General features: G+C 41.9%; 1 protein-coding gene across 1 annotated transcript; it reads right to left on the bottom strand.

Annotated features, from left to right (window-relative positions):
• Positions 1-3485: 3485 nt before the first annotated feature.
• LOC140928519 (uncharacterized) lies at positions 3486-14802 on the bottom strand. The gene is made up of 5 exons (XM_073378277.1): positions 14653-14802; positions 11999-12076; positions 10620-10687; positions 9639-9761; positions 3486-7003 (listed from the first exon to the last, which is right to left on the bottom strand). The coding sequence occupies exons 4-5, from the start codon at positions 9708-9710 to the stop codon at positions 3998-4000; spliced, it is 3078 nt and encodes a 1025-aa protein (XP_073234378.1). The 5' UTR covers positions 9711-9761; positions 10620-10687; positions 11999-12076; positions 14653-14802; the 3' UTR covers positions 3486-3997.
• Between the last annotated feature and the right edge of the window lie 443 nt (positions 14803-15245).

Raw genomic sequence — 15245 nt, 5'->3', positions numbered from 1 at the left:
TAGGGGGAAGATGTTGTATGTTGAAACATCCAAGTTTTCGCGAAAACAGAAAATTCGGCAGAAGCGAACTGGGGGCCGTTCTCTGTGACGAGCACGTCCGGGATGCCATACCGCGCGAATACGGCTTTCATTTCTTTGATAACATTGCGTGATGTCACGGCCTTGAGACGAGCAACTTCTATGAAATTGCTGTAGTAGTCGGAAATGACTAGTAGAGTGCGGTTGTCTACTTCGCAGAGGTCAGCGGCGACTTTGGCCCAGGGTCGGGCCACCACCTCGTGTTGTAACAGCGGTTCTTTGGCTTGCCTGTCGCGGTGTGCTAGACAGATGTCACACTTCGAGATGTACTGTCGCAGCTCGGCGGCCATGCGGGGCCAGTAGAGGGTATTGCGTGCTCTGCGAAAACACCCTTCGATGCCGATGTGGGAACTGTGTAGCACTGCCATAAGCTCCTTCCGTAGGCTGGCTGGTACTACGAGTAGTTGTCCCTTGAAAACCAGTTCATCCTGAACGGTTAAGACGTCTCTTATGTCGAAGTACGGGTAGAGACATTCAGGAACGTCAGATCTTTGTTTTGGCCATCCTTGACGTATCGTAGCTCTTAGTTTCTGCAACACGGGATCATCTGCCGACGCGTGTTTGATCTGCTGCCAGCGTTCGTTGCTGACTGGAAGGAAGGCTCGGTGATCCACTGACTCTAACTCTTGTGTAAACTCACAAGCATTCACTTCTGGGAGAAATGCACGGCTGAGGGTGTCGGCCAAATACATATCGCGCCCCTTTTTGTACGCTACACAAAGACTGTACTTCTGCAGCCTCAGCAACATCCGTTGTAGTCGCTTGGGCGCTGCGTTGAGCTCCTTTACAAAGATCGGTTCCAAAGGTTTGTGGTCAGTTTCCACATGAACTATGTCACGACCATACACATAAGGTTCAAAACGTTTGCACGCAAACACTATTGCGAGCAGTTCCTTTTCTATTTGGGCGTATCGCGTTTCGGCACCAGTAAGTGCTCTTGATGCGTAGGCCACAGGCTGACCATTCTGTAATAGGGCGGCGCCTAATCCAAATTGAGATGCGTCGCACTGGAGCGTAACTTCCTCCTCTAAGTTGTAGTATCGCAAAACGGGGGTAGTCACCACAGCTTTTTTCAAGGAGTCCAGTGCCTCTTCTTGAGCTGTTCCCCAGGTCCATTCAACCTCGTTCTGCGTCAGTTCTCTCAGTGGCTTAGTGATGTCAGACAGACGTGGAAGGAATTTGCTTAAATACTGTGCGAGTCCCAGCAGTCTCTGTACTCCGGCTTTATCTGTTGGCGCTGGCATTTCGCTTATAGCCCGAACTTTGGCGGGGTCAACACGCAAGCCCTTGTCTGTCGCGATATGTCCAATAAACGGGACTTCCGTCAGTCGAAGGTTAAGCTTTTCAGTGTTGAGCTTAACACCTTGCTCTTTGCAACGCTCTAGGAAGCTGATAAGGGCTCTATCATGGTCGCTGTTAGCCTCTGCAACAGTGTTCCCGCAGCCAATCACGATAAAGTCGTCAGCTACGACTTCAATTCCTGACAAGCCTTCGATCAGTTGGTGCATTCTCCGCTGGAAGACTTCCGGAGCTGAACTAATACCGAAAGGCAGGCGTCTCCAACGGTAACGACCAAACGGAGTGTGGAACGTGGTTAGGCATGATGATTCGTCATCCAAAGCCACGTGCCAGAAACCATTTCGCGCGTCAAGTTTTGTGAAAACTTTGGCGCCGTGTAGTCTTGTGGCAACGTCTTCGATTGTTGGAAGAGGGTAGTGCTCACGTTGTACGGCACGGTTGAGGTCCTTTGGGTCTAGGCATATGCGAAGTTTACCGTTTTTCTTGGGTACAGTTACCATAGAGCTTATCCAAGCTGTGGGGGAAGTCACAGGTGCGATAACTTCCTGTTTAACAAGGTCTTCTAGGGCTTCTTTAACTTTAGCTCTGAGTGCCACCGGAACGCGTCGAGGTGCATGTTGCACAGGGTCTACGGTGTTATCCAGTCTGATGTGGTGTTCACCAGCCAGTTTGCCTACGCCGTCACCGAAAACATCGGGATATTTCTCGATCAATGCTTCTCTCGTGATAGGTACGTGCGTGACTTTCTCCATAGTTGTCCGTTCGAGCGAGTAAACCGGAGCACTTCCTGTTTGTGGTTTGTTTAGTTCGTCATTGTCTGTGTATTTAATTATCTTCATACCCACGCAAGCTTTTCTCCCAAGGAGCGGGCGGATCGTGTTGCTGTCAACAAGTTTGCAATCCAATTTACACTTGAGTTCGTCACGCCATACGGTGATGCGCACTTGACCCACAACTGACAGTTTTGAGCCTCCGTAGGCCGCAAGTTGAGTATTCAAAGGTGTCACGCGTTCAAGACGGTAATCCTTTGTCGCTTTCTTGTAAAGGTTCAGCGGGATTACGTTGCATTGTGCCCCTGTGTCTGGTTGAAAACGCAGGTAATGGCCTGACTCCAATTTGAGGGTCACAAGTTGGGAATCATCTAGATCAACTGCACAGATCATCTCGGCGTAAAATACTTCCGATTCGCTGTTATCGCTGTCGACGGTTCTGACAGGTATATCCTTGTTATCACTCTTGGGATCTCTTTTCTTATTGCGAAATTTAGACGCGAAATGTGAGACTTTGCCGCATTTCAAGCATGTCTTGCCATAAGCCGGGCATCGTTCTCTCTTTGTTTGGTCATGCAAAGTGCCGCATCTCCCACATTCTTTAGTTGCGTGTTTGTCGCCGTGACGTTTTCGTCTCCATGGGACTTCAGGCTTCTTGCTTTGACTTGTGACTGCATTTATTTGTCCTGAAGGTTGCTCGACAAGCTTCATTTGAGCTATCGTACTCTCCGAGGCCCTGCAGATTTCGTCTGTTTTGTCTAGCGTTAACTTAGTCTCTCTTAAGAGTCTCTCCCTTAGCTTGTTGTCTCGAACACCAAACAGAAGGCGGTCACGAAGGATTTCATCAGGCGTGATTGTTTCAAAACTACAGCCCTCGGCTAACTTTCGTAGAGAGGTACGATACTGATCGTAGGTTTCTCCTGGCTCTTGAACTCGGCGGTTAAACTTGTATCTCTCGAAAGGAATATTTTTGCGTGGTTCGCAATAATCCCCGAACTTCTTCAACACAGGCTTAATTTTCTTATCGTCGCCGTCTTCTGCCCAATCGTTAAAGGTAGAATACACCTCTCTTGCTTCTTCGCCAATCACTGTTAGTAGTGTGGCCACTTGAACAGGCTGACCCTTCTTGTTTAACTCTGTTGCAAGTGCGTAGTTCTCCCACGCCAGGAGGAACTTTTTCCACCTCTCTGCCACGTTGGGGTCGTGTATTTCAAGGGGTGCTGGCGGCGGTAACGAAAATCCAGAGGCCATACTCTTGTTGACTTGTAGGCGATTGGCTATGTGTCATATGTTACCACTATAGCTCTCCACTCGCTGCCACCATGTAAAGACAATTTTAGGGAACAATTACCAATTCTGTGTTATCATAGTGAGACATAGATATAATGAACCTCTATATAACGAAGTCCTCGGCATAACGAATGATTTTCTTTACCTAGTAATAGTAATATATATGCGTGGAAAAGAACTTCAATGAAACGAAACCGCGTAAAAGCGAACAAATTTTGCCAGTCCCTTGGCTCTTTGTTTTGTAGGTTCCACAGTACTTCATTTGTACGAAAAATGAAACAGAACATGATACATGAGATTGACCTTGCTACAGTTTATTATTGAAATAAATTGTCCACTCGCTTAGACTGCTAGTCTCCACGCAGCCGTGATTTGTTTCTTCGCAGAAGAGAAGAGATACCGCTTCTTTTACTCAAACGGGAATTATTTGGGTAACTTCAGGCAGGCGAAATTTAATTCTTATTTACGTTGCTCACAGTCAGATGACGTTGTGAGAAGATCGACAAGACTTTGTTTCATACCATTTCTCTGTCTTTTGGGGACATAGTTTCTTAATTTATTTATGAGACCCTGATTTCTTCTTGTTTGTCGAGAGTGACGTCATCGCCTATAAGTGTAAAAGGCGCCCAGTATTTTAAATCGCCGAACTCCTCGGATTCTCTGAGACATTTCATTGCGCGGTTAAGGGAATCACTGGCACTTCGCCGTTTAACAAGGTTGTGGTAGAAGCTTTTCATGAACTCCAAGGTGGCCTCGTCATCGATGGCCCACAGGGACACGAGAACAGAACGAGCACCAGCACCAATAAAAGCGCGTGCAATACCGACCACGCCTTCAGCTTTAATCTCTCCCTGACCACTGTGACAGCAACTAAGTACAACTAGCTTGGCTCGCAGCTTCACACTCATCACATCTGCCATTGTCAACATGTAATCCTCTTCTGCAGGGGTCTGTGATTTCCTTTCAAGATTCGGGCTCAACGCTATCTCTCCGGTTTCCATGCGTCCATGTGCAGCAATGTGTACTACTGCAACCGAACTGATCTGTTTTAGTACTTCACGTTTGGTGGCCAAATTTCCAGTGAGAGGTGCAGTATTAAGAATCCGCCCAATCATCTGTGCTTCTTGTCTGGCAAAAGGAAGCTGCTCCAGGATCTGATTTCCTTGGCTGTTAGTAACTTCACTCATGTCTGGATCTCCTACAACTAGAGCTCCCCTACTGCTGTGGAATTTTGGGCAATGAGCAATAATTCTCAAACTTGTCAGCGAAGGAATTAGTCTGACTTTGAAGGATTCACACAAGTATTCGGAAAAAGGATTCAGCAATGCAGCAAACGGGGCAAGCCATAGTGGACCATCCGGGACAATTATTAGCTCATCGCCCTCAATCAGATCTAACATCGGGGCAATCACATAGCTGTACAAGGCGGCTAGGGGAAGGCTATCCTCTTGGAGAATTTGCTGTGAGCACTTTTTGGATGACCGCTCCACAATATAGCTGTTTTCTCGTAACACATCTAAGGACCGATTCTCGCAGTTAACATTTGCACGAACATCATTGTTTTCGTAAGCAAATTGTATTAGGGACTGTAATGTTTCAGCTGCTGCATTTTCTGCAAAATGGTGGCAAAGTGTCTTCTGTCGGTGAAGAACAGGTTTTTCTTTCAACAGTAACCAGATGTTTATCTTATTTTCTGACACAGATAGGAACACCGTGCTTGATGAAATATTGTTTAACATGCCGAATTCTTCTTCGCCTGGGCACTTTTCTTCGGTTTGTCTTTCTTGAAGACCATACTGAGATGTCATAAGATCAGCTAGTGACTGGGCACGACCTTCTTCGGCAGCAACCAGAGCTTCACCAATCTTTTCTTGTTTTAACAAAACTCTACAAAGGCCTGTGTAAGCATAGTTACATTCGTTCCGAAATCCAATCTTCCATTTATCTTGAGACTGAAGAAGACTCCTCATTTGATTGAAAACTTTAACGCTTGTTTGGTAATTGTCTAGCGCTTTAGGCAAAACGTTCAGCATCTCAAAGCATTGTCCTAGATCACTGTATGCTTTACCTTCCATGTCTTTGTCACCAAGATGTTCAGCAATTTTGAGTCGTTTTTTGTTCCAATCAATGGCTATCGTGTAGTCGCCAAGAAGCAGGGAGATGGAACCTAAATAGCCACAGGCAGCCCCTTCCCCAGCCTTGTCTCCAAGTTCTTGGGCAATAGAGAGACGCAAGCTGTAATAGTCCACGGCTTTCTTGTAGTCCCCAAGGTGTCGATAAGTGCTTCCGAGGTGTCCATATGCACGTCCTTCCCCTGCCTTATCTCCCAGTTTTTTCGCAATACTAAGGCGTAGTTCAAAGCAATGTAGGGCGTTCTTGAAATCTTCAAGGCTGAGATAAGCGTTGCCAAGATTGCCATATGCAATTGCTTGCCCATCTTTATCTTTAATGGTTTTAGCAATACGAAGATGTTGCGTGTGGTAGTCAATGGCTTTTTCGAATTCTCCGAGGCTGTCAAAAACAGCACCGAGGCCACCAAGCGCAGCACCTTCTGCCATTAAGTCTTCAATTTCTTTGGCAATTTTAAGTTGACGATTGAAGCATTCTATGGATTTTTTAAAGTTACCAAGGCGGGAAAAAATATGGCCAAGGTTGCAGTACGCACCACCTTCTTCACATTTGTTTCCAATTTCCTTGGCAAGGTTGAGGCGCAGATTAGTGTACTCTTCCGCTTTCCTTAAATTTCCAAGATGCTCAGACGCCTTTCCCAGACCACCATATGCAAGCATGAGCGCTTCCTTGTCTCCCAGCTCTTTGGCGATGTTAACGGCACACTTAAAATGATCTAAGGATTTTTTAAAATCGCCAAGGCGACCAAAAACGCTCCCCAAGCTTGTATATGCCATTTGTTCTCCAGACTTGTCTTTTAAACGCTTGGCAATGTTGAGATGTTGGTTGTGGTACTTTTCCGCTATTGTGTAATGGCTTTGCTCATGGACAGCGTAACCGAGACCGCTACAGGCATCTCCTTCCAATGCCTTGTCACCCAGTTCTTTTGCAACACTAAGACAACGTTCGTAGTATTCTATTGCTTGTTTATGATAATAAAGAGCCCGAAAGGCATGGCCAAGACCACGACAAGCTTTAGCTTCCCCAGCTTTGTCTTTCAGGTCTATAGAAATCCTGAGCGCAATGTTGTGGTACTCGATAGCTTTATTGAAAGCGCACACTTTTTGGAAATCATCACCAAGACTTCCGCAAGCATATGCTTCCTCAACCTTGTCCTTCAAATCTCTCGCAATGCCAAGAGCAAGTTCGTGATTTTCTATGGCTTTCTTGTATTCACACCGATTCCGAAAAACATCGCCAAGACTACTATACATGCGTCCTTCATTAGCCTTATCTTTGATAAATTTGGCAAATCTAAGCAGTTCCTCATGGAATGCAACGTTGTCCTTGAAATCATCAGGCAGATTCACTTCCCAAGGGTTTTTTGTAAGTTCACCTTCTTTTGTTTTGCAAAGGCGGTATTCCATTGGAAAGTCCGTCGATGATAAGTTACAAACCTGTGAAAATAAATTGCTTTTGGATCAGATCTTTAGTGACACAGATATATTGGTATATTTCAATATGTCTATAAAATGTGTACTGAATGCTTAGAAAGACACTTTATTCTTTTATCTGAATTATGCTTACATGCGTTCTTAATAGTGTATGTTTTTAACATTACCATTGTGCATTGGTAAGACATCTGTTAGATAAATTTTTTGAGCAGGCTTCCCTGTAGTGACACCCGTAGAATTGATTGATTCATTTTCTAACTTCTGTTGTTATACCTCGGACAGTGAAAACAGCCTGCTGGAGCAAAGTGTGTGGAAATCCAGTAAGATTCAAGTGTTTGGTGTACATTTTCTGTTTGTTGGATTAGGCCTCTTTACCACAGTTCAAGAAGAATGAGAGAGATCGTGTAGAAGGAAACGTTAAAAGATAATGCAGATACCATATTATACGAGGGCAGATCAGCAAGTTCTTTCACCATGAAAAGCCTTATTAGGTTCTCCAAGCAACAATGGTTCTTCATTCTTATATTAATCTTTAGACCTCAAGAACAGCTAATTGTTAAGCAAATTTAGTGCCCATATAAAGGTCGTGTGGAATTTGCCTGGTCCTTCTACAGGGTGTTTCAAAAGTTCGTTCCGATTATAAATTGCATTTTGCGCAAAGCATTTAATGCTTCTTTAGGCAAATGTAAACTGATTCAGGAAAGAAATTTATCTAAATAACCGTTCAAAGCAATTTCAAAATAAAATTTGCAGAAAATATATTTTTTTTTCATTTTTGCCCCAGCTGTACACGCACGCGAGGTTTTTTCTGCCATACTTTTCCAGCCCATTTTGTAGGTTTTCTATTTTGGTATTTTTATCGTTTTCTTTTATTTTCTCTACTCCTCTGAAGGCCTATACTGTTTGTGCTAGAGCTCAGGCATCTATATTTATGGTCTTCTGGCCATTGAGTCAAAACAAAATTGTGAAATTGTTGAAGAAGTCTGAACGATGACCGAACAAGTGGTCAAAATTAAAGACCTTCGAAGACAAACCAAGGAGTGGATGGCCGTTTTGTCACAAACTGTGTGAGAATATTATCGAAAAAGCTGTGTAAGTATATGCGTAATAATTCCACAAAACAGAAAGGTAAAAAAAATTTCGGCTTCACATTATCGATCAAAGTTTCGAGCACAACGGTATGGGAATAAGTTACCAAAAAAAGTTGGAAAGCCTTGAAGAGAAAAAGGCGGTGCACACTTCATGCAAGCATGGTGTCAGAAGGATTTTCCAACTTTATACCAAAGGAGGACCGGCCGGCAAACTCATGTGATGTGAAACCTCTAGAGACCATCTGGATTATCGCAGACAAGACCGCCTTGAACATACAAAGATCCAGCCCCCAAAACACAGGACGTGGTACGACGGTGACTACGCTTCGCCTGGAAGAATGTGACTTTGGACACGCTTTGGCAGCTCGTACATTCTATACCTCACCGCTTAGAAAATGTCAGAAAACATACAGGAAGACATTCTGGTTACTCATATTTCAGTTATTCAATGTTAAATGACTAATGAATAACATACTAAGTTTTACAAAAGGTTTTTTTTTAATAATTAGTGAAATTTAAGAGAATAAAAAATCGGAACGAACTTTTGAAACACCCTGTATTTACATGCTATCGTCCATGAGCAGCTTAGTCGGTCCAAGAGGTTCGCAAGATGGGTCCCCCGCCAGTTGAAAACAGAACAGAAAGAACAAATGGTGACCATATAATGAATCTGCCGCAAATGGTTGGAAGAGTTTGAACCAAATGGCTCTAAGAAGTTTTCTGATGTTGTTACGGGTGACGAGTGTTGGATTTCCTCCTTCATTATGAAAGATAAACGTTCTAATATGGTTTGGCTGGCCGAAGATGACCCACTCCCGGAGGTCCTGAAAACAGGTTTCCGTTCAAGAAAGAGAATGTTCACCATTTTCTTCAATACTCAGGGGCCTGTTGTTGTCGACATAATGCCCGACAAAGCTACAATCACTGCCCATATTACACAACTTCAGTGTTGCCAAAAGTTCTTCTGCATAATCAGTCAACGGGACGGACTCGACGTCGGTCTCGAATCCAGTTGCATCACGACAATGCAGCTCCTCACATAGCTCTTAACACACAGACGTACCTTGATGACAATGGCATCCGGTTGATGGAACATCCACTATACTCACCCGACTTGGCTCGTGCGATTTCTGACTCTTTCCAAAAATTAAATCAGCCTTTTTTAAGGATCCTAGCCTGTTCCAGGCGTTCAGATCGTGGGAACAGCGCAAAGAGATATGTGAGCAAAAAAAACGAAACAAACAACAACGAGGGGGTTGGGTACAAGGATCCAAGACCTTGCTAAAGCTGTGCATTCAGAGATGAGGGCCATACCTGCTTCAGAAAACCGAGAATGCTTTCAGAAGTGGAGGATAAGGACGCAACGATGTATATAGAAGTCGAGGGAAGCTAGTTTGAGGGAATTTGACTGCGACTTTCAATTCTTGAAATTTGCGGTGAGGCGTGGGAGATAAATAGGTCAAGTGACAGAACGTTTTGATCCACCCTCGTAAATACTTTTGACCGCATGCAGCTTGTCTTCAAACTAATGTACGCCAACTACAAACCGTTTTTGTCGCATCGGTGGTTTCTGGATTGAGCTTGATCCCCTCTCTTTTATCGGGGAACCTGCATTCCATATTCACGGATGACTTTCTTGTTTCTAAGAGCGTCTTGTTGCACTTGTCAATCTTAAGATGGTCAAGATGGGCAATAAGGTCGAGAAGTTGGACTTATTAGCATATTATTAGTAAATGATTATCATTGACGGTAGTTACTTATACTATACATGTATACCTATTTAATCAAATCATATACGCTGTAATCGTTATGCAAGTTATGTTAAACCATGGCCTTATTGGTTACCAGTTGTACTGTCTCAGTTGACTACCAAGAAATACTTGTATCTGTAAAAAAAGGGTCATATGTACCCTGCACGTGGGAGCCTTACATATGTTACCCGGTTTGATAGAAGTTTGTGATAACGTGAAGTAGACAAGAACATAGAGGAAAAGACTGAACTTACCTGTTTCCATGGCATATTCAGTTTTAAAAAAAATTTGGTATAACTAACATGGAAAAGAAGGATTCCGACAATATGGAGCATAGAAAAAAAGAACAGAACACGATAGAAGATCAAAACAAGATATACTGAAAGCTATTGGCTTTTTCACACTTGCTCAAATTCACACGGGCACTGGTTCCAAAAATAAATTGTTAGGATTGATTTTTAAGTGTTTAAGTGCTCATTACTTATAAAAAGTAGGGGTAAATGAACCGTAGAAAAGAAACTTTTTCAGCACCTTTACAGCAACGAAAGGCTATCTGTCTATCATTCATTGTAAATGACATCGACTGAAGTTTACGTTTGAGGACTTCTCTGAGTTATATGATGAGTAATGTAGCCACCAAAAGAAGGATCTCGGATGCCATAATGATTCTTTGCAATTTTAGGGAAGAAAAATCTCCAGGGAAGTAAACAAGACACATAAATAAAGCCATAAAAAATGTGTTCAAGACCTTGACGGTAGATTCATATAAAAGGATACTGAAAGTCCTTGATCACACCACTTAACGGCTTCTTCAAACTTCTTCAACTTCAAACAGGCAATTGCCCCTAAAAGGAAATTGACATATTGATTGAAAAATACGTATGTACATCTAGCCGGATTTTTGAAAAACAGTTTTTCCGGCCAAAAACAGTCTCCTAAATAGCTATTATAAAAACTAAGAGTGCGACCGTTGCTCCTTTTTTCTTCTCCTTTCCTTCTCCTCGCTCTTTCTTTTTCTCCTTTCCTTTTCCTTCGTTAATGTGATTTTGGAGTTTATCGGGCTTAAGAAACCTGCCTTTTGACGCCTTTTCACTCAAATGACTGCAAATGTCTTTAGGTTAGTTTTTTCAAAACATTGGCTAGATATATGGGCTGTGGTTCAGTTTTATCCTTAGTCAGTTTAAATTTTATTTTCCTTTGTTTTTTGGTATGATGTATGATAATGAGTGAAACAACGGAAAATAAAATTTAAACCCCTTTTTCTGATTGGCTTTTATCTCCAGGCTACTAGATTATAACATCATTGACGTCAGTCACTCGACTCCAATCGGCTATACATTATTCTAATCCCCCGTAACAGCACTGTTTGCCCAAATTTTTCTTACACTATTCATCATCCACGATTAATGCAGGTCTGATAGTCGCGCGTCAGCTTGGGCAACGACAAAATAGCAGAATTACAATGCACTCACAGGAAATGATAACGAAAATAGGCCAAAAAAAAAAAACATTTCTTGATGAATTTCAACTGCATATGAGAATATGCGCAAGATCAAGAAAGCATAACATCCTTCATCTGCTGAGGGGCAAGCGAATGCTTTGAGCAAGTCTGACAGTCTGACAGTCTGTCATGTTAAGACCTTGGAAAATAATTTGCACGAAGAATAAAGCAATTATTAAATAACGTGTACATTCCTTTATACATGATACTCAGCCTTTCGGCCTCATTCAATATACAGTCTAATCAGAGCCACCACCCAAAATACAAAGATTTGGAGGTCGCTTTCGAAAAAGGAACTGCAGAGCTTCTTTTGAGAAGAGGTCCCGAGACATCGTCTTTTTGGTAAAGAATTTATTAGATGCAATTTCCGTCTTGTAATGCACTAAAATTTTTGTGCATGCTCTTGGTAGCGTAGAGATTGGACCATCAGTCAGGTGGTCGCCTATAGGGGTAAAGACAGTGGAAAACTATAAAACTGTCAACCCAAAAACTGGTCGCGGGCGCTTACAAGAGGTGGTCGTTTAGGATAGATTTATTCCACCACCGGGAGTTTGACTTTGGTGTTTTGAAAGGGGGTTGCTAATAATAGAAGCCGGCCGCGTTCGTACATAGAGGTTCCACTGTGTAATTTTTAAATATACAAGATTGTCCGTACCTCTGACAATTGCCTTTAGGTAAGTAGGTTGTAACGATACTGCAGCTTTTGCGTCACTCAGTGAATCCTGATAATCGCCTTGAAGAAAAGAAAAACCCCCAACAGTTTTAGACCATTTGTAATATTAAAAATAGGAAGAAAAACAAAAATATAAATCATATTAGCTTAAAAAAAAACTCTAAGAAAAGCTACAAAAGAAAGCGCAGCACTGTTGCTCCGAGGTTGTGGCACTGTTTGAAGTCGTTTCTAGTTCACTGGAACGAAATGTTCTTTATACGGTTGATGAAGGACAACATGCACTTTTGTATCTCGCAAGCGAAATAGAGTGCTTGCCTTACAGAACTTTAAAAAACTCACTCATCATTATGACATCGTAAATAAAAACCCATAATGCATCCACGAGGTACGCGCATCTTGCCAGAAAAGATGCACATGCCTGATATATGGCGGGCATGTCTTTAGTTTGGACAAACTATTCTGGTGCATTTTACATTGCATTTTTTTATTCATTTGTTTAATTTAATACAACTTAAGGCAGGAAAATAAAAAAAATATAAATTATAAAAATTCGAAAAAAAGAGGGCAGGCTTCAAATTCAACATAATACTAAAATCACACCTAGTACGACCAAAAAGATAATATTGACCCACGATACTAAGATGGCTACGAAACAGATGATTCGCTTCCTTACGAATGCGGCAAAGTGTCCATGGGCGATAGGGAAAGGAACAAGAGTGAACGTATTAAGGAACATGACATGGAGATACGGCTCTAACGAGGTAAGACCTCAGCCGTTTCCGACCTGAGACCCACACTGGCACTCTCGTATCCACATAAGGCTTAACCCTAGTTAAGAAATGGTAAACGTGCAGCGTGCAACCATCGAGTTATGGATGCACGTGGGAGGTTGCAAAGCACGAAAGAAGCGTGACGGAGTGCGACTCTAGCTTCTTGAGTGCTTAGCAAACCTCCCAAGTGCATCCATAACTCCATGGTTGCACAGCTGCAACGTTTACTATTTCTTTTATGACATAATCAAAAGAGAAAAACATTATTTTCCATTTGCCTTCGGTTGAGTCATCGATCTGAGTTCATGTATGCTGCCACCTGCCCGCGCGTAAACAAATCATGTTCTATGTTTTTCAAAAACTTGCCTTTGAGTTTTTCTTTCGCTGAATCAACCGTTCTCCGTCTTCAGGTAAATTGCAAAACGTTTTTTGTTGTTATTGTGAATGGCATCTGTCTACTTGCTCTTAATATTAGGGTAAAAACTTTGAGGGAAAACTATAGCTGCAACTATAAACACCAACTAAACTAAATAAATGAAATAATTATCAAGCTTATTTATGTGACAATTTTTGAAATAAACGTAAAGTAGAAATGAGAAAATTTGACTGTAATTCCTTTAGAATAACAGGTAACACTAATTTTAAAAAGAAATTAACTAGCTTTGTATCGAAATCTGTCTGGGGAAATCCAGCTATAAAAGTCAAAGTTGCAACTGAAATTCGCCGACACACAGCTGGCGCTGAAGCTGTTGTTTTTCGACTGTTCTCTGAACGACTGTTATGAATAAACACTGAGGAACAAAATAATACACACAGAAGTTATTTTTTGAAAAATTTATTTGAAAACCCAAATGTTTCGGTACTCAAATGAATTTCGCTTATTCCAGCGTAATGTGCCCGTTTACTCAACTAAAATTTTTAATCGATGCGATGAAAACTTCACAACAAAGCTGTCTCGAATTTGAGCGTGTTTCCTAAAATATTTGCTTGAATTTAGCATCAACTTGACCAAAAAGTCAATAACACAATACTAATTGATAAATTTACATTTCAAACAGACTTTCTCTTCTATAAAATACACACAAAATGTGCCTTAAATCTTCGCTCGCTCGATTTTTCTTCAGCCGATTCTAGCCGTGTGGAAAACAGTGATTAATTCATCCAGGGCAAATTTGTCGCTTGATCTTTTGTTTTTTTTTTCCTTCAAAACGACAGCTTAGTATTTTCTTCAACTTCTACTTTTCATCTGTGCATTTCATCGGTGTATTTTACCGTCAGGAGAGGAGATTTGTTGAATTTGCCTAAATTTTACCGCGCTAGCTCAGTTTCTTGGCGTGCACCCAAGGGCAAATGGTAGTGGCTAACTGACCAATCAGAGAGCGCGATTTACTTTTACATCTATACGACCAATAGAGACTACAAAATTCAGATTACAGAAGTATCTTTACGTACCAAAAAATTCTGGTATGCGGAAAAGACAACGGAATGTTGGATAAAAAAAATATAATTATGAAATAAAGCGCTTTATTTGAGTGTCAATGACATGAGCCCATACATTTTTCAGGAACTCAGATTTCACGTATTTTTGAAAACGCAAATCAGACCTGGCACTATCCTCTCTGAGACAGTGTTAAGTTCTCTACCGAATCTCCCTACCCTCAATGGTATTCTCTTAGCCTTTAAAAAGGTAATCCACATAAGATTTCACCCAGATAACATCAATAGGGTCAATAGAGACAGTTGTATTGAGATTCCAGGAGGGTCTTTACTTAAAAGGGCCGGGATGCAAAATAGACGATGGAATGTTCGGTACGGAATAAAGTACAATGTGGGCATTGCGTTAAGTTAATATGAATGATACTTTACCCAAGTGATAGTGGGCTGAAGCCCTGTTGTTGTACAATTTGGCATTCAGATCCTCATCCTTGCATTTTACTTCAATTCCCCCTGAGTAGAAGTTTATAGCCTTGACAAGATCATGTTTAAGAAATGCATCATTGCCGGCATTTTTGTGAGTTTCTGCTATCGCTGAAATAAAAATACAAACAGAGTTTCGAATTCTGCCAGTATCGGAATGAGTCAAGGAAAGAGAAGAGAGCATAACATCCGATGCCTGACAAATTGTAGATCCACTTGCAGTTAAGACCCTGGTTATAGGTACGCTTTCTGTTTGGAGTTTACTTACTTCTACAATCAAGAGATGTTTCGTTTGTTCGTGAATCGCCCTCCTCTTTTGCTGCTTTATCGCCTTCCTGTGTTAAAATATTTTCGCCCTCTATGACAGAACAAGTCTTTATCTCCAGCAGATCCTTGTTGTCCTTGTCAATCTTACAAGAGTTAAGGGAATAGAAAATAATCTGCTTTCACCGTAAATCAGGCTGACGGCAGTGGTAGCAATGACACGAGTAGCAGCAGTATCAGTTGGAGCTGTATTTTAAAATGGTTCGGTAATTCATTTT

Source organism: Porites lutea, chromosome 2 (genome assembly GCF_958299795.1).
Source record: "Porites lutea chromosome 2, jaPorLute2.1, whole genome shotgun sequence".
Taxonomy (NCBI): domain Eukaryota; kingdom Metazoa; phylum Cnidaria; class Anthozoa; order Scleractinia; family Poritidae; genus Porites; species Porites lutea.
The sequence above is the reverse complement of the archived record's forward strand: the minus strand, read 5'-3'. Positions and strand labels throughout refer to the sequence as shown.